Source organism: Misgurnus anguillicaudatus, chromosome 23, assembly GCF_027580225.2.
Source record: "Misgurnus anguillicaudatus chromosome 23, ASM2758022v2, whole genome shotgun sequence".
In the NCBI taxonomy this organism is placed as follows: Eukaryota; Metazoa; Chordata; class Actinopteri; order Cypriniformes; family Cobitidae; genus Misgurnus; species Misgurnus anguillicaudatus.
The window spans coordinates 9,050,395-9,073,297 of NC_073359.2; the positions used below are offsets into that span (position 1 = coordinate 9,050,395).

The 22,903-nt window shown below is 35.5% G+C and overlaps 1 protein-coding gene across 6 annotated transcripts in view; it reads right to left on the reverse strand.

Moving 5' to 3' along the window:
* The window catches only part of camsap2a (calmodulin regulated spectrin-associated protein family, member 2a), a 64,063-nt gene that overhangs the window by 20,742 nt on the left and 20,418 nt on the right, over nucleotides 1-22,903 (reverse strand). For all 6 annotated transcript variants that reach the window (XM_055217797.2, XM_055217801.2, XM_055217800.2 and 3 more), the window contains exons 3-4: nucleotides 12,173-12,334; nucleotides 9,700-9,783 (exon numbers count right to left, since the gene is read on the reverse strand). In XM_055217797.2, the coding sequence (XP_055073772.2) occupies nucleotides 9,700-9,783; nucleotides 12,173-12,334 (246 nt within the window). The remainder of the gene's footprint in view (nucleotides 1-9,699; nucleotides 9,784-12,172; nucleotides 12,335-22,903) is intronic.

The following is a 22,903-nucleotide window of genomic DNA, read 5'->3' on the forward strand; positions in this document are numbered from 1 at the left end:
TCTGAGAACTGACTGCTCTCATTAACATCAGATGGCGAGTCCAGTGATCTTAGGACAGGGTGGGGCGATCACACAAACAAGTTTGTTTTACTGTTTCAGTGAGGACGTCTCATAAACTTTGTCTATATTGTCTTTATACCAGACTAAAGGCTTAAGTATAGTCTATTTTTTACGTGTACGCGAGGGTCCGCGTACAGTGCGCGTGGCACAATTTTCATCATCAGAAGAGTTTGCGCATACTGTACGCGCACGAGTCCACTTAAGATCCGAAAACTGAGCTCCGACCCGAGCGGGTTTGGATCTAAATGATTCACGTGTGCTTCGGACCCAAGTCGGGTATAATAATAGTGCCATTGGGTAATTTAAAATAAATCTGTTTTTGCTGAATGGACCCGAGACGACACTGCTTCACGTGTGTGCATCGATGTCCTTTACTAAACCCTCCTCGGTTTGCCAAGTGAGCTTGCGATATCGTGTGGCTGGCGCTAGGCTAATTTCGTTGACACACGGCTTTCAATCAATTTTAAATGTACATTTTAGCGGTTAGCTTAATGTCGTCGTCAGATAACAAAGTAAAATAAATACAGTGGGCCAAATTGGTTGCGAAGCCACCAGGTTTCTTTCTGTCTGACTGGTGCGTGCGGGCCTGCTGACTGCACACACATCAGTGCCGTTTACATTTGGGTCCAGTCGGGTTTAAAAATAATGCTACTGGTCTAATTTTCTTGGGTCGGGTCTTTCTTTAAAAAAAAAAAGATTTATGCACGTCGAGTTCGGATAAAAAGTGATTCGGGTCATTTCGGGTCGGGTACATTTCTTTGGACCCGAGAAGACCACTATTGCGCACCACCATATTTTTGAAACCCTGCGTACATTGTCTGTGTAGGTCACGCAAGCGCAGGAGAATATAGTATATAGTCCAGGAGATGCAATGCGCATGCATCAAACGTCTATGTACACGTACGCACGTCACATAAACTATACTTTGCAAGGCTGTGCGTTGACCATGACCATGCGCGTATGTTTGCGTACACGTACAAAAACAAGGCTTTACAGTTTGTGACACCGCCTGTAATATCCTAATGCTGTGTTCACACCAGCCGCGATAGAGGCGTCAAGCGCTAGTGATTTAAATGTTAAGTCAATGTAAAGACAAGTTTACGTGCGTCTGGAGGTCTTGCGACGCAAACGAGGCGTTTAGCGAGGTGCGGTAGACGCAAATCCGGCTTAGACGCGCGAATTGAGTGCTGCCGCGGAAAATGCGTCAGTTGAAAAATCTGAACTTTAGCGGAAAATCGCGCCACGTTAACCAATCAGGAGCTTGCTCTACTATTGATGTGATTACAGGAAGCGAGCGGAGTCGCAGAAGCCCCTCCCATGACATGAATTTTCGCGTGAATGTCTCGAATGAAGCGAGTAAACTCAAAATGTTCTTCCCGTCTCTACCGTGTTTGGTGTGAATCCAACATAATAACACAATTATTACAGTTTGATTTTTTAATCTTTGACGTAATCTTACTCAGTCAGTATTAAAGATATCAAGGTTATATGCATTTAAGGCATTTATAAACAATTTAGTAATTTTTTTACTATTAAGGACAACCTAAATTGTCTTTCTTTAAATACTTTCACTATTTTATTATTAAAGGTATATTTTTTGGCAATTTTTGCCTTTATTTAAACAGTGATAGAGGAGAGGACAGGAAAGTACAGGAAGAAGAGAGGGTATGGGATTGGCAAATGACCACGAGCCGGGAATCGAACTTGGGTCGCAGAAAGCACTACATGTTGGAGCGCTGCCCACTACACCATCGGCTCCGACAAATACTTTCACTATTAACAAAGCTAAAAGAGGTAAGCCAATTAAAACAGAGAGGACATTTAAATACACAAGTCTTAAAGTCTTATAATTGTATCCTCATTTTAAACTCATCTTTAAGAATCATAATAGCATATGTAAAAATTTTTCCTGTGAGAGTAATTTCTACATGCTTTAAAACGGCTTGAATGTAATTCCCTCATTTAGTATACGCGGATCTATGAATATGCAAATTAGTCTCCGCCTCTACTCAACCACACAGCTCGGTGTTAGTGCTGATTTTAGCAGGTTAGACCACAGATATGAATAAAGGCTCGATGTCTTAATTTTCTACTGATTTTCAAATGGTTTGGTTTGTTATAAACGTCAAAGATGTAACTATGACACTGCATACTTAAACTAAAACTTTTTTTTTCATGAAACATGTTAAAGCATCCAGAATTATAGTAACGTTTGTAAGAATCAAAACCATTTGAAAATTGGTAGAAAATTAAGCAAGTTATGGTCATTTAAAAGTACATGCATCATTAAAACTCAATGCTACGAGTGAGCGAGCGCCCTATTGCAAGATGGCCGCCAGGTGATGACGTTAGAGACTCTGCTGTAACACATCTAGCCCTTATACATCTATGGGTTAGACTATTAAACACTGCACATGACTTAAGCATGTGTGAGTTAAAATGATGTGATGATGTGATTGGTTACTTGTATGGCGATTTGAAATCGAGGGAATAAGATATCTTTGGAAAACTCAAATATTGTTGATAAAAATACTCAGCAATGGTGATTTAAGATGAATTAGCATATAGGTTGTCTTAAAGGATATTAAAGACATATAATCAACAACAGAGATGGGCATAAATACATGGAAATGTATTTCAAATACAAATACAAAATACTGTGTCGAAAAATGTATTTAAATACAAATACAAAATACTGTGAGGAAAAATGTATTTAAATACAAATACAGTATTTTGTATTTTGAAAATACACAAAATACATCTGAAATTTGTGATTCAGTGCAAGTATCCCTATTAGGCTGAAATCTATCTGGGTCTATTTCTGAATGCCAAAAAGCATTTAGATGTGTGCAACTGCTTAGAAACTTTCATATTTTACGTACCCCTGCCCTGTAGGAAATAAAAAACTAGAAAAAAAACCTTGGTAACACTTTACTTGAAGGGGTGTGCATAAGACTTATAAGTACATATGACACTTGTCATGAACATGAAGAAGATTTTATGCACATTTATGACAACTGCCATTAAGTGTCATTTACTCAATAATGTAATTTTTAATGCAAAGATGATATTGTTTGAGAAATCTTTGTTATGACAACTTGACATACACCAATACAACAAAACTTGTTATAAATCTGTCATAAACAATAATTATCAAACTTAAGAAACTACCTAGCTTTGTGGGTTAACATTACATTAAACTGTCATTTAAATGTCATTAAGTGTTAATACTATGTCAAATATTATTAATACTCGGTCAAATAAACATTATGAACTGAAGAATATTCATGATGCTGTTATAAAACTATTTAACAGAGTATTAACACTTAATGACATTTTAATGACACATTCAATTTGCATAACTAGTAAAAAGTGGTCAGTTATGTTGTCTTGGTTAATGTCAAGTTGTCATGACAAGTTATGATGTATGGGTTAATGTCAAGTTGTCATAACAAAGACATCTCAAACAATGTCATCTTTGCAATAAAAATGACAAAATTGAACAAATGACACTTAATGACAGTTGTCATAAACGTCCATAAAATCTTCATATTCATGACACGTGTCATGTCAGCCTTATGAACACCCATTCAAGTAAAGTAAAAACTTTTTCATGTGTCGTCGACCCACAACCTAAACAGTTTATATGTGAAGAAATCCAGGTATTTACTTCTCACGAGATGAGTGTTTGACAAATTATTCGGCAAACTACTTTCTCTCATTGCTGCTTTTTGATGGTTTTCAGAACAGTTACTCAAGAGTCGCCCTCTCTCATTTACAGAATTATACAACAGAGAGGACGTCAAGCCTAAAAGTCTTGTAGTACTGAGGAGCCTGCAGGTTCACACCGTAGAGTAGAGCCATACGAATTGCAAAAGTGTAAACAAGGCTTCAACTGCACAAAGCTAAAAAGAAATCAGCAACTGTGTGCTGATTCCACCACTTGCCGTTTCACGTGTGAAAGTGCCTTTAAAGGAAAACACCAGTTTTTCAATATTTTACTATGTTCTTACCTCAACTTAGATGAATGAATACATGCCTATCTTTTTCAATATGTGCACTTCTTCTTTGCACAGCGTGTCATGAATGTGTTAGCATTTAGCCTAGTCCCATTCATTCCTTAGGATCTAAACAGGGAAGAATTTAGAAGCCACCAAACACTTCCATGTTTTCCCCATTCAAAGACTGTTACATGAGTAGTTACACGGGTAAGTATGGTGGCACAAAATAAAACGTGATTTTTAAGTGAATAAAAAACTATATTGTATGGCGGAAAAGCACTTCAACCTCTGGCGCAGTAACATCATCACTCCTATTCAACCCAATATCACGCAAATACGTGACTATTTCACGTATGGACCAACGTGAAAATGACACGTTTTGCCGCGTTTGAACATGAGCATGTCACGTTTCCTTTTTGTCTCATTTTCACGTTTTGGTTACTCTACTGAAATATTAAAAAATGGTGGTTTTCCTTTAGGTCAAAAGTGTAGGCCTATTTGTCAGCGTTCGAATTTGAATTTCCTTTCGCGACAGTTATAATAACACAAATCACATCACACCCAATAATTCAATCACCCTTGCTGTTTTCCCACTCCAACATTTCAATTATTGCCCACTAAAAGCTGCACAGATATATTTGCTTACCTGAACTCTGTTGTCTGGTCTGAACTAGTTGATGCATGAAAACAGCACCCTGACTGGTTGACTGGCTCAAAGTATTTTAAGTATTTTAAAAATACAAAAATACTCATCTTAAATGTATTTAAATACAAATTACATTTCATTTTTTTCAAAGGCTTTAAAATACAAAATACAAAATACTATTTTGTATTTCAAATACGTATTTTAAATACATGTATTTGAAATACTGCCCATCCCTGATCAACAATAAAAACTTGATTTTCACCACAGTGGGACTTTAAAGGTAAAGTAGAAAAACTAAAGTAATGTAGGACTGCAAGCTGACTCAACATCCCTTAGCATCATCTGGTTCAGACAAGGACGGTGCGGACAGACGTGTATGACAGCGTACATCACTTCTGTCTCACGGCTTAGAGTAAAAGGCAAAACTAGGTGGAAGAGACATCGTCTGCCCATGTTTGCAAGATTTGCCGTATCACACTGGGACAGGAATTTCTGATGGCATGTGCTGCTATAAAACATGAATCAGCAAACGTCCCAGCCTTGCTGCAGGTTTGTGATTCAGCAAGGTCAGAAAAACACAGACACAGGAACAAGTTACATAACACATCAACACGGCTGATAATACAACAGGTGTCACCAAGAATCTATGCATCTTTCCTATGCAGATCCAATAATACCAATGTTAATTAGCATGGTTGGGCGACTGCAAAAGCTTAATGTTAGTAGGGCTGTGGGTCATATATTAGAGTTTATAGCCCGTTTCACACAAAGATTATGGAAAATACACAGAAAATGCATCCGGGATTTGTCTGGGATCGCTGGTTTTTAGGTTCATTCACACTGTCAATGATTTTCCACATACCGTAAAGATCTTGTAAAGATGTGTGACGTATTTAAAGTCCTGCACTTGGTAGTTTGGTCGGAAACCAAAGCGTCGGAAGTTTGCTTAATATCTGTGATTTTTCTCTCGAGATACCACGGGCGTGCGTGTTTGTTTATGACAAGGTCATAAGGAGCACGTGATGCTCTGTTCTGTCATGCTGCTGAATGATCTCAGCTTCAGCGCGGATAGTGACGAGCTCTCTAAACTCTGCTTTAGTCCAGTTTTAAGACATTTCTCATCGGAAATCTTGTCCGCTTTACGGGAGCGATCCCAGAACACTTATGGGACGTGTTTCTGTTGACAAAGAAGCATCTCTGCCAATTTTACGGAAATTTTCTGGGACCTAAGTGCTGTGTAAATGGGGTTTATGAGTCTTTGGCTTAAACCTTTCCTGAATTATTTCCACAAATCTGGAAGTCTGTTTAAGCAAATTGGATCAAAATATCTATATATTGACACACACCCACACTGCAAAAAATGACTTTGTTTCTTAGTATTTTTGCCTTGTTTTTAGGTAAAATATGTAAAAATTCTTTAATCAAGATGCATTTGCTTGATGAGCAAAATGACCTAAGAAAATAAGTCTAGTTTTTAGACAAAACATATCACATTTAAGTGAATTTGTGCATAAAACAAGCAAAAAAATCTGCCAATGGGGTTAGCAAATTTTTCTTTCTTTAAGTGTTTAACAAAATAAGTTTTAGATTTTTTTGCTTACCCCATTGGCAGATATTTTTTGCTTGTTTTATGCATATTTAGATATTTGTACTTAAAACAAGACAAAAATACTAAGCAGTCCTTCCAGAAAAACACAGTTTTTTGTGATTGTTGCGGGTAAAAATCCTTGATCTTGCGCCACGTTTTCTTAAAAAATGCGATGGAATATGCGAGATATATGCAATTTTATGTTATGAAATTGCGAGAACTTGCAAAATTTGCGGGAACTTGCAAAATTTGCGGGAACTTGCAAAAATTGCGGGAACTTGCAAAAATTGCGAGAACTTGCAAAAAATGCGGGAACTTGCAAAAACTGCGGGAACTTGCAAAACTGTTTTCAGCTTTTGCAGCTTTTCAATGATGTTCACATAATCATGTCACTTCATAACGTTCACATGGCAACAGGGGACATGGCTGCGCTTGTGTGAGGTAAATGCTAAATTTTTCAACTTTCTGCTAAGATATATGTGATTTTTGCTACAAAAATGCGTGGATTATGAAATCATGCATGCGTATTTTGCGCACGGAAATCTGCAATTTATGCTGCAAAAGTGCGGCGTATTTGAAAAAATGCAGACTTCAGCTGATTATGCGTTAAATTAGGGGTGGGTGATAAACCGGTATGATAGTAATTACCGGTATTTTGTCACGCAATTATATGGATTTTGCAAAACCGTTGATAGGGGCGTTACATATTTTAAATTCTATTTTTGCACTTATTAGGGTTCCCGCGGGGTGTCAAAAAAACTAACCTTCAGAAAGTTATATCCAAGGCCTTGAAACACCCAGATCTTCATCCTAGGTCTTAAATTTAACTTTCTGAATGTTATTTCTCAAGATCCCGCGGGAGTTTACCCAAGTCTTAAAAGTCATACCTCCGTTCCCGAGATGCTCTGTCCACAGAAACACAAAACGAAAAGCTCCGATCGCACTTCAATCCATTTTTAATCATCTTTTTTTTTTTTAGGAGGATGCACATCATAGTGCAAGCAAATCATGCCAAAGACTACATTTCAGGTGTTGTGGTCTGTATACAGCAAGTTTGGCGAGAAACAAGCCCGTGGCTTACCTAGCATTACCAGGTTTTGAAACATAAGAGGACCCAATCAACACTGCTTTATTGAAAATCAACTTAAACAGTCGGGCTGTCGAGTCACAAGGCACCAACAGCGCGTCAACAGTGTTATACATTTAGGAGGCATTTTTTTACCTCACTGCTTCAAAGGCTCTCTACTCCAGATAACAGCAGCGATTTGAGGACGGAAAGCAAGAAATTACCGTAATAAACCATAATTTGCCAAAAAGTGCAATGTATCTTCTTTTAGGAACCATTCCTTTTTTGGTAGCGCAAATAGTTGAGGAGTTACGGTTAAATTAATAGCGCTTTCAGAGTCCTTTAGCGGATAACGTAGCAACATACCAAACACATTAAAAACAGCCTTTAATGGTACATTTCGTTTTCTTAATGCAGATTTATTAATTAGAGAGGCTATTAAACAATACATAGTGCATATTTACGCATAAAAGCGTATGAGTGGAGTGTTTTTGGCACCGTGAAACTGCTGGTTAATTAAATTAAATGCAATAAATACATGTATTAATATAACTAACTTGTATTAATAAACTGCATTTATTAATGCGTTCAGGGATTAATATTTAATTTAAAGTGAGATGGCATCTCCCATCAGATGTTCATAATAACAACAAAAAGAAAATCTTGTTCTTTGTATATTTATAAATCAAACAGACACAAGATATACACAGCACACAGCTTTAAAGTTGTTGGATGTAGCGTAAAACATTGTAATAAGGCACATAGCCTACCAGCAAATGACCATACTAATTTCCATACTTTCATACTTCCCATATTAGTTACAATATAAGAAGATGAGTCCACCCATCCACACAATGGCACTTTTAAAGGAAAAAATGGAAAAAGATAAAAAATCATGTCCAATCCCTCACTTATTAGTAACATAAGGTTAAAAATAGGACTGGGCGATTTGACCTAAAATCAAAACCTCTGTTAATCTAACATTTGACATCGGTTACGATTAATAAACGATTATTTTTTTGCCTCATAGTTCACTGACAAGGTTGGAAAGTTTAGGGCACACCTTAAATCAGCCTGCAATGCAATTATTCACATTTTTCCCAAAATAACTGCATTACTGAAAAATATTAAATAGAATTAACTCTATGCAGATGTTGAATGTCATTATGTACAATTGATGAAACTTTCAGAATGGGAAGTTATGAACCAATGAATAATACAACCCCCATGACTAATTATAGACATAAGATACATACATAATAAGTTGTATCCAGATAGCATATTGTAATGAGATGAGTAGGGCAAAATACTTGGACTGTATCCTTTACACGTTTCTTGTATTCAATCCATTTTTTCTTAACTGGGCACTGATGTCTAAGACATTTATTCTCATCTGTAATGCTTTTGGTGTTAATGTAGACTAGAAGTTCTCCCGTTCTCTCTCTCCGTCATCTCTGAAGTGTCTAATTAAACTCACGCGGGCGCGTCTTTTCGCGGTTTTGAGTGAGTGAGATGTGATGACATTACCCGGGCTGCTTAGAGACCCATCGGTAGATTAAACTGAGCGCGTGTGCGGTAAAAACCCGATCGCGCATTCCGTATTTTTGTCACAGGTGGCTGCACATTCGCGAGTATTTCTTAAAAAAAGTACTGTGCTTCTTTTGGGCACTAGATGATCCTGCTGCTCAGTTAAACAGTGTTTGAGTTCTCCTCCATGTTTCGCTGTGCCACTGACAGGACGGGGCAACATGGTTACGCAACATCACACGCAGCAGTTTGTTTTTAAAGGGAAAGTATTAACAGGATTAAAAACCGAAATAACCGACATGATAAAATAATGTCGGTTAGAGTTTCTGAATTTCGGTTTCGGTTATTTTTCGATTAATCGCCCAGCCCTAGTTAAAAATACAAATTTTGCCAGTAATTTAACTAAGGTTAACTACAGTGTGACTCCAAAATGTTTTATGTCATATGGCAACATACCGTAATACCGTTATACCGGCTGAAGAGTGGAAAATACCTTGATATTAATTTTTGCTCATACCGCCCACCCCTACGTTAAATCATGCGATCGCATAATCAAGTTTTTCTTGATGGACTGACTAAGTAAGAAAGTCATTTTTTGCAGTGGACACATGCACACACACACATCATTTAGATGATTTTCTATGCTGGAGGGCAGAATATTGCTTTGAGCAGATTTTAGAGATGTATACGCTCTCATTAAAACAAATCCGTCTACATCTTCTCAGGTACTTGTTGTTACCTTCATCCTGCAGATGAAAGACGGTCTTGAATCAGCACTTATTCAGAACAGGAACAGGAAGTAAACGCTTACCTTTGGATTTTCAACGGGCTCGGCGCTTTCTGCTTCCCTCCTCCGCTGCTCCTGCATTATGATCTCCTTCAAGTATTCATTCACCTTAAATGAAAGAATCAAACACATAGTGAAGATCAGAAAGAGCATGTAAAAAAGCTGTCTTAGTTCCAAAATACTTTTTACCATTAATTTCAAAACTAAGCCATAAAACGAACCAATCAGCTCTTTGCAACTTTTCTACAACATTGCAAAAAATTTTTTGAAACACAAAATGTTACATTTATTATTATTATTAATTCATATTTTTTCTATTGTTAAATACATTCATGATACCGAATAAATTGACCTGTATAATAAGGCTGCATTTGTTATGAACAATACTTCTACAGCCTTTATTAATTTTGTTAAAAATGTTAATTTGAGCATTTACAGATATATTTTAAAATCAAAGTTGTTTGTCTGTTAACATATTAACATAAACAATTATATTGGTTTATTGTTATATAATGGTAGCTAATGCATTTACTAACACTAACAAATGAAGTGATACAACACAAAGTCATTTCATTCACCCATTGGCTTTCTCTCACCCATATTGATTTTCTTTTAAAAGCTTGGTTGGTAAATACGAGCCCAGTGCAATCTGTATCTGTGATATCAATGCTTTCAAAAGCCCATTTCATTTGGTTAGTGCAGATAAAATACGAGCCAGAGAGTTTTCCCTGCAGGCCTTTAACAGGCCTGTCTGTTTAGCATGTGTGAGTGTGTGTACATCTGTGGTCGTGTCTTGATTTAGGCTGGTTGTACAGCTGAACTACAAGGGAATGTAAACATTCCCAATCACAGGCATGCAGGGATGTTCCCTACAGTAAGTAAAGATGCCTAGGGAGATAGTACAGTACAGGGCAGGCTAGTGAGGGAATGTTTTAGATTTTACTTTATTTTACTGTATGTGTACTTTCATATATAATACATAATAATGCAGTTTTTTTCCCCACATATATATAAATTTGTTATCTAGCTTTTTATATGCTTTTGATACTTTTTTTATTATTTGCATTGTAATTATTATATGTAATTTTAAAGGTTATTGCTCACTTAGGTCAATTTTTATTACCATATAAATATCAAATACCTTCATTATCAATTACCAAAATGATTGAGGACAGTCCTAGATTAGGTAACATCATTTCAAAATGATGTGATTTCAGTTTCCCATTCATATATTTTTATTGAGGATTTCTTAGAAAGTGTAAAAATCTTGTCTTGTCTCGTTCTCATGAACCCAATCACGTCTCGTCTCGTTGAGTAAGTGTCTCGTCACACCCTAGTGAAGAGAGATCATGTTAACTCTTTCCCTGCCAGCGTTTTAAAAAAAAGTTGCCAGCCAGCACCAGCATTTTTTAAGATTTTCACAAAAGTTTAATGCCTTCCTGAAAAATGTTCTTTTTTTAACTCATTCCCAGCCAGCCATTTTTTGAAAAGTTGCCCGCCAGCATTTTTATGTGATTTTCACAAAAGTTTCACAAAATGCCTTCCAGGAAAATTTTCTTCTTAAAATATATAAACATACAAATATATCAAATGACAGAACGGACACTCTGCTTAAAAAACAATAAACAAACAAACAAAACGTGGAAAAAACGTTTCATCCTATTTATATTTTTTCTCTGCTTATAAACTCTTAAAAAATTAATTTTTTACAATGTATTTTTTTAATACATTTCAGCAAAAAGCTAAAATAACTGCATTTTTGTGAAGGAATTTTGTTAGAGATCAGATTCAGAATGATTATCAAAACATACATAGAGTTTAAAATTAGTAAATAACGTTTTGGTTTCAGATTTTTAAATTTTTTTTATTAAATTGGGTATTTAGTGGATAATCGCGGTATTGGAGATGAACATACAAATTCATCAGGAACACATTTTTTAATGCAATTATTTTCTCTTAATGGACGAGATAACTTGTCAATGGCAGGGAAAGAGTTCATATATAAACATTCAATATATCAAATGAAAGAACAGACCCTCTGCTTTAAAAAAAAGTTTCATCCTACCTTCATTTGTTTTCTTTTTATAACCTCTTAAATATGGGAAGGTTTCTTCAAAAATACAAAATTTTGAGCAAAAGGCTGAAATAATTGCATTTTTGTGAAGAACTATTGATAGAGATCAGATTCAGAGCGATGATCAAAGCATACACAGGGATTTAACTGTTTTGGCCTTAGATGATGTTTCCGTGTTTTATAACTTGGGTAAGAGACGCCACCTAGTGGATAATAGTGGAAATATTGATTGCCATAAAAACTCGCCATTGGCAAGGAACCGTTTTCTCTTAATTTACGAGATAACTCGGCAATGGCGGGGAAAGAGTTAGCAACTTTGTACAAAAAATGTGAAGAAACCCCTTTTCTGTTTATAGTACATCGTTCCCTTAGAGAAAATGATTTTACAATGCAGTTTGCATGTAAACAATCAGAGATAGATACCTTATTCATCCAGCTGGTCACAGCATCTTCTGTGTCATATGGCACATCTCCATCTGGATCATCGGTGGAGTATTGCTTCATACAAGTCATAACCTTCTCAACGTTCACCGTTTCCACCGTGTAGGCCATCATCAGAGTGTCAATCATGGCTAGGTGGGCAGTCTGTAAACAGCAAATCAGTGAAAAGACCCATAAGGACATTTTTTTTAGGAAATCAGTTTGCTTACATAAGCTCTATTTGTTCTTGTGAATACATATAGTGATGACTGGTATTCTCTCAGCTGGTATTCAGTCACGTTGTTGCCCTGGAAACGGCAGCATCCATCCCCTGTTCCTCGACCTAATTAGAGATAATCTTCCCTGAGATGGGACAATAGGATCCTGCTTTTGCTTGGGGCACTTTTTAGTTTCCACAATAAAATGTTTTGCTAGGTAGGGTGCTTGAGTTTAAACGTGACATGAGAAACACAACGTTTAAATATTAACCTTAAAGGAAAACACCACCATTTTTAAATATTTTACTATGTTCTTACTTAAACTTAGATGAATAAATACATACCTATCTTTTTTCAATGTGTGCAATTAATCTTTGCACAGCGCTTCGTGAATGTGTTAGCATTTAGCCTAGCCCTATTCATTCCTTAGGATCCAAACAGGGATGAATTTTTATCTAACTGTTTAGTCAGGTAGATTTAGCCTTATTTACTGACTTACTAAAAAGTAGACAAGGTCATACAAAACCATGACAAACCATAACACATTTTTGTGATTTTCATAAAAGTTTCACAAAATGCCTTCCAGGAAAAAAAATTCTAAAAATATATAAACATACAAATATATCAAATAAAAAAGAGACCCTCTGCTTATAAACAAACAAACAAACAAAACGTGGAGGAAAAAAACATTTCTATCCTATTTATATTTTTCCCTGCTTATAAACTCTTAAATATAAATATTTTTCTTTAGAAATACAAATGTTTAAGCATAAAGCTAAAATTATTGCATTTTTGTGAAGGAATTTTGTTAGAGATCAGATTCAAAATAATTATCAAAACATACACAGAGTTTAAAATTAATATTATTAATAACATTTTGGCTTAATTTTTTCATAAATTAGCCTTTCGCCGAGCCCCGCCCCCCTTAGTTACTGTTGCTACTTCCGACAAACAAATGACCAGCGCGACAGATTGCCATGACGGAAAGCGATATACCCGTGCGTGTCAGTGACATTTTTTGGAGCAATACCTCCGCGATTTCCTCCAGATCGAGGCAAAAGGGGTTACAGTATGCAGTGGAGTGATATATTCAAAATATAAAAATATTCAATGAAGGAGACACGACTACTATCGAGGCTAATGCTTACCGGTCTCACGCAAAAAATGAGAAACCACATGACCTGTAACTCAAATGCAACCAGCACAGCCTTGTGGACCAGTCATGCTCTTGCACTGCCGAGTAAGTTATCTTTCATATGGTATAGTCTATTAATGTCTATTGCGAGTAGCTATTTTGTTAAAATACAAGTGTATGTTGGCTAGCTAAACCTACGTGTGTTTCAAAGCTAACTAACATTTCTCTGTCTGTTGTTTTGAGGATAGCCGTTTTGAGAATAATGTTTTATTTATGGTGATACTTAGATTTCACAAATAGGAAATTGTTTTGTCTTAAAAGTTGCAGGACAGATAATACAATAAAATAAAATGTATAATATAATAAAATTGCACAGCATTTACGGAATTGGGAAACTCAGGGGTATGTTTTCCGTTCATAAAATGCTACATGAAAGATAAAAACAAATTATTTAAAGTTGATTGTTAAGGGGGCTATGTTCGACTTTGTCGTAAACTGACGAAAAATAAAGTTGGGGAGCTGAAAGTCCCAACACAATAGCAGCTAATGTAGCTAGCGTTAGCTAACATGTTAACTAATGTTGGCAAAATAACTCATTAAATTTAGCATAGAGAGTAGGTTAACATTCTGGCAATTATATTCACGGTAATCATAACTTTGGTCCAATTTGTGTTCTTGCCTCTAGTTAGTAGATCTAGACCACACTGTAACTAGTTAGCTGTAAGCCTTACCTTTGTGCAGACGTATTTATGCTTCGTAAATGTTCGACACATTTAACTGAATGTGGCAGTCCACAATGTTTATACATTGTATTGGGCAGTCCACACTGTTTTATCCATTGTATGCACCGCTCACAAACGCTGCGGGCGTGAATGTTTGTCGGAGGTGCTCGCATAGTAACGGTTGCTGTGATGTGTGATTGGACAATGGCCGTTTTGGGGGAGGGGCCGGCGAAAGGTCAATTGGGTAATTGTGTTGTATTGCAGATTAGCATAAAAATTCATTAAGAACACTTTTTTATGCAAATTTTTCTCTTAATTGACAAGATAACTCGTCAATGGCGAGGAAAGAGTTAATGATAAAAGCCAAGGTTAGTAAAACTAAAGCCATGGACAACTATAGTAAAATTAGTACAAGGAAAACTATAGTTTTACTTTTTTTTTAAAGAAATTGTGACCATGTGATTTTATTTTTTTTAGAAATATGACACTTTGTATATGAATGCAATTTTACGTTGAAGGAAAAAAACTAAAATAAATAAATAAATAAATAACAAACATAAATTTACACTTATTATTTTATTTATTTATAAATCCATGGCATATATTTAAAAAAACATTAAATTATTTACGTAAAGCCAGAAATATTATACAAAATGTGCACTGGAGTTCTTCAGTTGTTATGGATATAGGTGAAAATTATTTAGGATCTTATGTCCCAATCATTGAAAAAAATTCACCCGTGTCTTAATACATTTCCGTTAAACATCAAACAACACACATTAAATGTTTGTATGAGTTTTCCAAGACCAAATAGGTTTCTTAAGCACCCTAAACCACATGCTGTTTAATTAAATCAGGGATTTAACCTGGCAACCCTTCCATCCAAACACTCCCGTGGGAGGTGTGTTTAATACCATCCTCCTTATACGCTCTTGACATCGCTCTCAATTTATCAATTAACAATAAACAAGCAGCACGGCATGTAACCTCCACAATAGTAAACAATACATCTGGGTACAAGCAAATGAAAAATGAACCCCCATCTCGACACTCAAATTAAAAAGTGCCTGTCTGATTAACAGCCTTGTTTGGCATGATGACTTAAGACAGTTTTAAAAGGATATTGATTTTGTTTTGCTAAAAGGAACCCCAGGGGAAAATTCACACAGTGGGTAAACTTTGCTCTTTGAATGAATCATTACAGGAAAACACTGCAATAAAAGATGAGTGCATTGTTTAAGGGAGAGTGCAACATAATGATTGAAATCTTTGGGGTGCCCTACCAGTTGCCTGTTGTTAAATGTTGTTTACAGCTGCAATCCGTAACTTCTTTGGTAAAAAAAAAAACAATTTCAAAATTGTACAGATAGTTTATAGTTTATATTAATGATTGATAAGTAGAGCTGTCGGGTATGATTTCACAGGAAATGTCATTTGACTTTAACATCTACAGCTGAACAGGTAGTTCAGAATGCCAGAACACAGCTTTCTGTCACATCACACATGTGATATAACATTTACATCTGCTCTTACAGACCCCAGTGATAGTTGGACTGCTCAGTCAGCGATTTCTCTTGCTTGACCGAGTCTGATTTCTCCTCCACATGAGCTGTGACGAACCCTCAACTCATCCAAAATAAAGCTGAACCCGGTCTGTTACATAAGATGCTTCAGTTCTAGCTTAAGCGGATAATATGTATAAATCCTTTTATTGATTAAACATTTTGCAGGCTAAATGCGAGTTAATGACCACAGTCTGCTCGATAATCTGATTTTCAGGCTCGGAATGAAAATATGTATCTCGTAATCATTTTTACCAGAAAGAACACGACCTCGGGACATGATGCGAGTCAGATTCGAACCGAGTCTGCTACATGAGCACCATGGCTCAACAAATTTTGTGTATTTGCACAAACTTTGTTTTAAAATAAGTGCAAAACACAAAAGTTAGGCTGTTATATAACACATTTTTATTTCCATCCATCTTTGTACGAAGAACAAGGTGTTCTGTAATATATTACACTTACATCAGGCCATGATGTTTTTAATCTCATAAATGCACACAGAAATACTCTGGGACAATTGACTTGTTCTACTGGCATCTTCTTTAGTACTCTACATTTACATTTAAAGGTGTATTGTGTAACTTTTAGAAGGATCTCTTGACAGACATACAATATAATATACATACCTATATTATCAGTGGTGTATAAAGACTTTACATAATGAACTGTATTGTTTTTATTACCTTGGAATGAGACGTTTTTATCTCCACACACCGCAGGTCTTCTTACATGCAAGTCGACATCATGTTTCTACAGTAGCCCTAAAAGGACAAACTGCTCTGTAGAGCGCGTTTTTCCTATTTAAAACTGCAGGAGGAAATTAAAAGTTGTGATTTTCTAGGGAGATATAGGTAGGAACTATACTCTCATTCTGGCATAATAATCAAGGACTATTTTCAGGTGCTGCGTAATATCATTACGCCTGCTGCAGCTACGTTACGGCAACAAAGTCCTTGATTATTATGCCAGAATGAGAGTATAGTTTCTATCTATATCTGCCTAGAAAATCACAAGTTTTAATTTTCTGTCGGTCTTAGTACACGATGCAACTAGAAGAGTCAAGTTTTAAATAGGAAAAATATCAAAACTCTTTGATTATTTTTGAACGTGATGCTAATGGTCTAATCAGATTCAATGGATTATGCTAAGCTATGCTAAAAGTGGTAGCGCCAGACCCGGAGAACAGCTAAATGGATTCCAAAACGGTAAGAATCAAATGTTTAGCTCTAGGGGAGCTGGAAAATTAGCATATTTTCAAAAAAAGTGTCCCTTTAAGAAAATACATCTAGTTTTTAGACCAAAAATATACAATTAAGGGAATTTGTGCTTAAAACAAGCAAAAAAAATCTACCAATGGGGTAAACAAATCTGACTTTTTCCATGTTTAAGTGCTATAATTGGGTCCCCAGGGCTTCTATCAACCTAGAAAATGTGAAAAAGATCAACCCACACTGCAAAAAATGACTTTCTTACTTAGAATTTTTGTCTTGTTTTCTGTAAAAATATCAAAAAATTCTTAAATCAAGATTTATTTTCTTGATAAGCAAAATTATCTAAGAAAATAAGTCTAGTTTTAGACAAAAAATATACAATTTAATTGAAACTGTGCTTAAAACAAGAAAAAATATCTGCCAATGGGGCGAGAAAACTTAATCTTAAAATAAGTTTTCTGTTTTCTTAAACACTTAATTCAAGAAACTTTTTCTCACCCCACTGGCATTGTTTAAAGCACAAAATTCCTTAAATTGTATATTTTTGGTCTAAAAAGTAGACTTATTTTCTTGAGTCGCTTTGCTCATCAAGAAGCATCTTAATTTGAGAATTTTTAAATATTTTTACTGAAAACAAGACAAAAATACTAAGTAAGAAAGTCATTTTCAGTGTAGTACTGCACTGCAAAAACTGATTTTCAAGAAAAAAAATTCTTAGTATTTTTGTCTTGTTTTCAGTAAAAATATCTAAAAATTGTTAAATTAAGATGCTTTTTCTTGATGAGCACAACGACCCAAGAAAATAAGTCTAGTTTTTAGACCAAAAATATCAAATTTAAGTGATTTTGTGCATAAAACAAGCAAGAAAATCTGCCAATGGGGTAAGCTAATTTTTCTTCAATTTTCCTTGAATATAGCCTACTGTTTAAAAAAAAAAATTAAGATTTTTTTGCTAACCCCATTGGCAGATCTTTTTGGCTTTTTTATGCACCAAATCACTTCAATTTGATATTTTTGGTCTAAAAACTAGACTTCTTTTCTTCGGTCATTTTGCTCATCAAGAAAAAGCATCTTAATTTAACAATTTTTAGATATTTTTACTGAAAACAAGACAAAAATACTAAGAATTTTTTTTCTTGAAAATCATTTTTTGCAGTGTAAGCTTCACATTCTCACATACGTTGATGAGACATAACAGTCGAGACTGCTAAAGAATTTCACTGACACGTGAGAAATGGTTCTTTGTAAACAGGCTTTTGTTTGCACCTCATCGAAGACATTCTCAAACGGGGCTCCCTTTTCCTCTTCAGGACAGCCGAAAAACTAAACCAAATGCAAACAATCTCAAACCTCATTTTCTTTGGTTTGGAGACACTTCAAAGCGAGTAAAAATGACTGCGTGCAAATGCGAAAAATTATTTGGGCGCATCAGTGCGAGTGATAATGCTAAACAAAATGAAAATGCTGAACCAGTCCAGTCTTTCATATCTGATCGAAGCAAAAAGGCATTTCAAATATTTACAAGATATTTTTATTTTTAATAAAGAGAAAGGAGCTCTTTAATTTCCTGTCATGTGGAGATTTATTTCCTCTGCAGAGACAAAAACTGGAAAAAGCATTATAGCAGCTATAGCCAAAGGAGATACAACCTTATTACACCTATTAATCCTGATACGTTTTTGTAAAGTGTTTATCCTCTTTATCCTTAATTTAAAAGATGACTTTTTGCTTGGCCAAAGCTCTTGTGGATTTGAGCTGCACTAAAAGATCCACTTTCCAACATAGTGCCCCTGCATCAGCGCCTCCCACCTTTACAGAGTGTCGCCATAGTGACGGAGACGATGTGAACAGCAGGGTGAGGAAGGTGTCGGGCCGGGGTGTCTTTATCACTTGCAGCGGCCACACGACAAAAGTTTCAGCTTTTGGCCTGATCGTACATGGATTTGCAACAAAGCTGTTAAAAGTTATTTGCTGGCTAAAGTAATAAAATCTTTAAAATATTGTAGTTTCTAGATATGGCTTGGGTTTATTATGCATATTTCATCTATACTTAAAAGCATTTCCTGTAAAGATGTTTCCATTTTAGGAACATCCTCTCAAACGGTGGAAGAACAGGAAATACCCAATCACCATTCGGACCCTGAGAGCCCGCATTAGTCATCCTAACAAATCACATTTAAATATGTACAATGACTTAATAACATCTAAGTCTCCTTTTACGATCAAGCACCAATGCCAAGAAATAGGAAGTAGGTCAAGTGTGCATACTGCATACTTTGCTTATTTGTGAATTATGCAGACAACTGTCAATGTCTGCTGTTCCCTGGATTTGTGATTTCACATTCATATTTATGATAATCAAGCATTGCTGATGTCATCCGTATGTTGTGCACATTAACTGAGCTGTCGCCATGGTGACAATAGGAGGTCAGGAAAGACATCTGCTTTATAGATATAGAAACACACACACACACACACACACACACACACACACACACACACAGGTAGCTAACGTGTATTTTACGGCATTATTTTGAGGAATAAAAAAATCTCTATGTTTTTGCTCATACCAGTGAGAGAAAAAAGTGGCAAGAAAAAGTATGAGCTATTAACACTAACCACACTGTAAAATGTTTTGCAAGTCAACATACAATATACAGTCATTCATGACTGTTGCAGGCAAAAATCCTTGATCTTGCGGCATGATTCCTTAAAAAATGCGATGGAATATGCGGGATATTTATGCAATTTTATGCTATGAAATTGCGGGAACTCGCAAAAACGTTTTAAGCTTTTGCAGCATTTCAATGATGTTCACGTCACATAATCACGTCACTTCATAACGTTCCCATGGCAACAGGAGACATGGCTGCGCTTGTGTGAGGTAAATGCAACATTTTTCAACTTTCTGCTCTGATATATGTGATTTTTGCTACGAAAATGCGGGGATTATGAAATCTGCTAAGAAATCTGCAATTTATGCTGCGAAAGTGCGCCACATTTGAAAAAATGCGTTCCCCGCATAAACATGCGGACTTTGGCTGATTATGCGTTAAATCATGCATCGCATAATCGCGTTGTTCTGGAGGGACTGAATACACTATTGTACGTTTTGACCTGTGAAAAGTTGACAAAACTTATAAGTAGGGCTGCATCGCGATTAATCGTTTCCAGAATAAAAGTTTTTGTTTACGTCATATTTGTTTGTGTACTGTGTATAATTATTATGTATATATACACACACACACACACACGCACACACGCATGTATATACATTTGTACTGTACATTTATATTATATTTAAATACTTAATATATAAATGAAGAGTTTCGTTGCAAAACGAGATAACCACCGTTTTTTAAATTGTTCAGAAATCTCGTTTTTTGGTTGTGCATTCCAATTAATTTCAATTCAACTGCAGTTTGTTTGTTTTGATTTAAACCTTCATAACTTAAAAAAAAGCTAAGTAGCAACATAAAACAAAATAATAACATGATGATAACATAATAATAAACATGTTTTGACAAACATTTTAAAAAATGGATTTATCTCGTTTTGCAACGAAACTCTTCAAATATATATATTTTCTAAAACTTATACATGTGGGTGTATTTATATATACATAACTATTATACACAGTACACAAACATAATAAATAATGTAAACAAAGGGTATTACAATTAATCGTTATGAAGCCCTACTTATAAGAAAATAAAATAATAATAAAATTTTATTTTTTAAGTTAAAGTAGCATAAAAATATATATTGACTTGACAAAAATGCTGCATATTTTTACAGTGCAAGACAACTGAGAGAAATCTTGAGGTGATCTTGGGGTCGGCCTATGAATGTCACAGTAAAAAATGTGCACTTAAATTGGTAACACTTTACTTTTAAAAGTAACTTTGCAACTATTTATCAACTACCAATCTTTAGAGTATTAGTAAATGGTCTGCTTACTATGTATTAACACTTCATTGTGATGATTCCCTCAACAGACATTCAAATGTCAATAAGTATCTTTGCAAGTGCATGTCAACTTATTCCACTAACCCTAATACCTTTACAGTCTACTAATACTCTAATGACAGTTAGTTGACATATAGTTGCAAATGAATGAAAGTTAGTTGACATGTAGTTGCAAAGTTATTTATAGTTAGAATGTGGATCTTACATTTTTAAGTATAATCAACTTGGATTTAAAAGTTATTTCAACTTTGATTTTTTTATCTTGACTAGTGATGAGTTGCTGAAGCTTATTAATAAAGTTGAAATAACTTAAGTTTATTCAGTTTTATTTTATACAGCAACTCATAAAGTTAAAATGACTTGACAATACAAGTTAATTATACTTAAAAATGTAAGTGCAAAAAAAGTTTTTTTCAGTGCATGATTTAAATATGTGACAAATAACATGTGACAAAATGTATATCTTAATCATGCAAGTATAGCTCTTAACTATTTTTAAGTATAGCTCTTAACTAGTTTTTACACATCATCTACAATGCTGTAATCTGATTGGTCAGTTGCAACATTCCGAGGTCTGCTATTCCCGGATAACAACTGCTTGAGACTAATAACACAGCCTTATCCGGGTATGCAGTGTGACGTATAGGCACTAGAAAATGTACAAATAAGATAATAACATACCGGGATCAGCCTGTCGGGATTCATTCAGTGACAACAACCGGCTGGCTGTACATTATTTTACCTACACAAAATAAGGTACTCACATTTGCTTTAATTGTAGTAAATCACCAAGCATTAGTTGCATGTAAGCCGATTGTAATCTGGCCAAGTGGGGCATGTTTCTGTAACAACATTGCTGTCATTCAATCAGATTTTAGGCTTAGCACTGGGGTTATGGGATTGAACGACTTCACTGAGCTATAATTTGCTCCCATTGTAGGAGTAGCTAATGGTTAAAGAGGACATATCATGAAAATCTGACTTTTTCCGTGTTTAAGTGCTATAATTGGGTCCCCAGTGCTTCTATCAACCTAGAAAATGTGATAAAGTTCAACCCAGTAACTTAGTTTTGGTAAACCATTCATGTGAAAAAATAGGTCATTGAAATTTGGCTCCCCTTGTGATGTCAGAAGAGGATCTTATTATAAAATCTCTTTATTATAAAAACAATTTATCCATTACAAATGGGACGATATGTAAAACAGCATTATTTCAACCCTAACAGCTGATAAAGCTTCAATCCTGGCTTATTGTCAAGTTAGCCAGATCAAGAAAATCCCTTCATTTGGCTGATGTCCCATTGTCAACACCTCCACAGTAAACAGATCTACATCGCTCACTGCGTGTTTACTTGCTGCACACATGAGAGGCTTTTCTGAATATCGCACGTTCAAATCTCACTTCACATGTTATATCACATGCACCCATCTGAATAACCGCCGAACACCTTGAAAATAATGCAAAATCATTATCGTGATGGGAAATTATTTCTAGCGGTGGCGTGACTGTGTGGGTGAGCGAGTGTGTATTTTTTGAGCGAGTCTATAATGCAGAATGAATGCGGGGTTGTGTGTGGGTGGCCGGCAGCTGCAGTGGCAAATATAATCCATTGGAGAAGATAATAAAGATATCAAGACAATTGTAAGGCTCTGTACGTTCTCCAAGACGTACCTGATGATATACTGGAGCCTGCAGATAAATCTTGTTTTTTTCTGATTACTTCACACTTTGGCAGGTTTTTCCTATCATGCATCTAAAATAGAAGCCTTGCTGAATTATTGATGGTAAACCTGCAGCAAGTAATTTAGGTTTATATGAATCTTTTTAACGTGTCAGGAAGATTCTGCAGAACAGCAGGTGTCTCTCATCGCAACCGGAAAGGTGTTTCGTCACATCCAGAGATGACTCAAATAT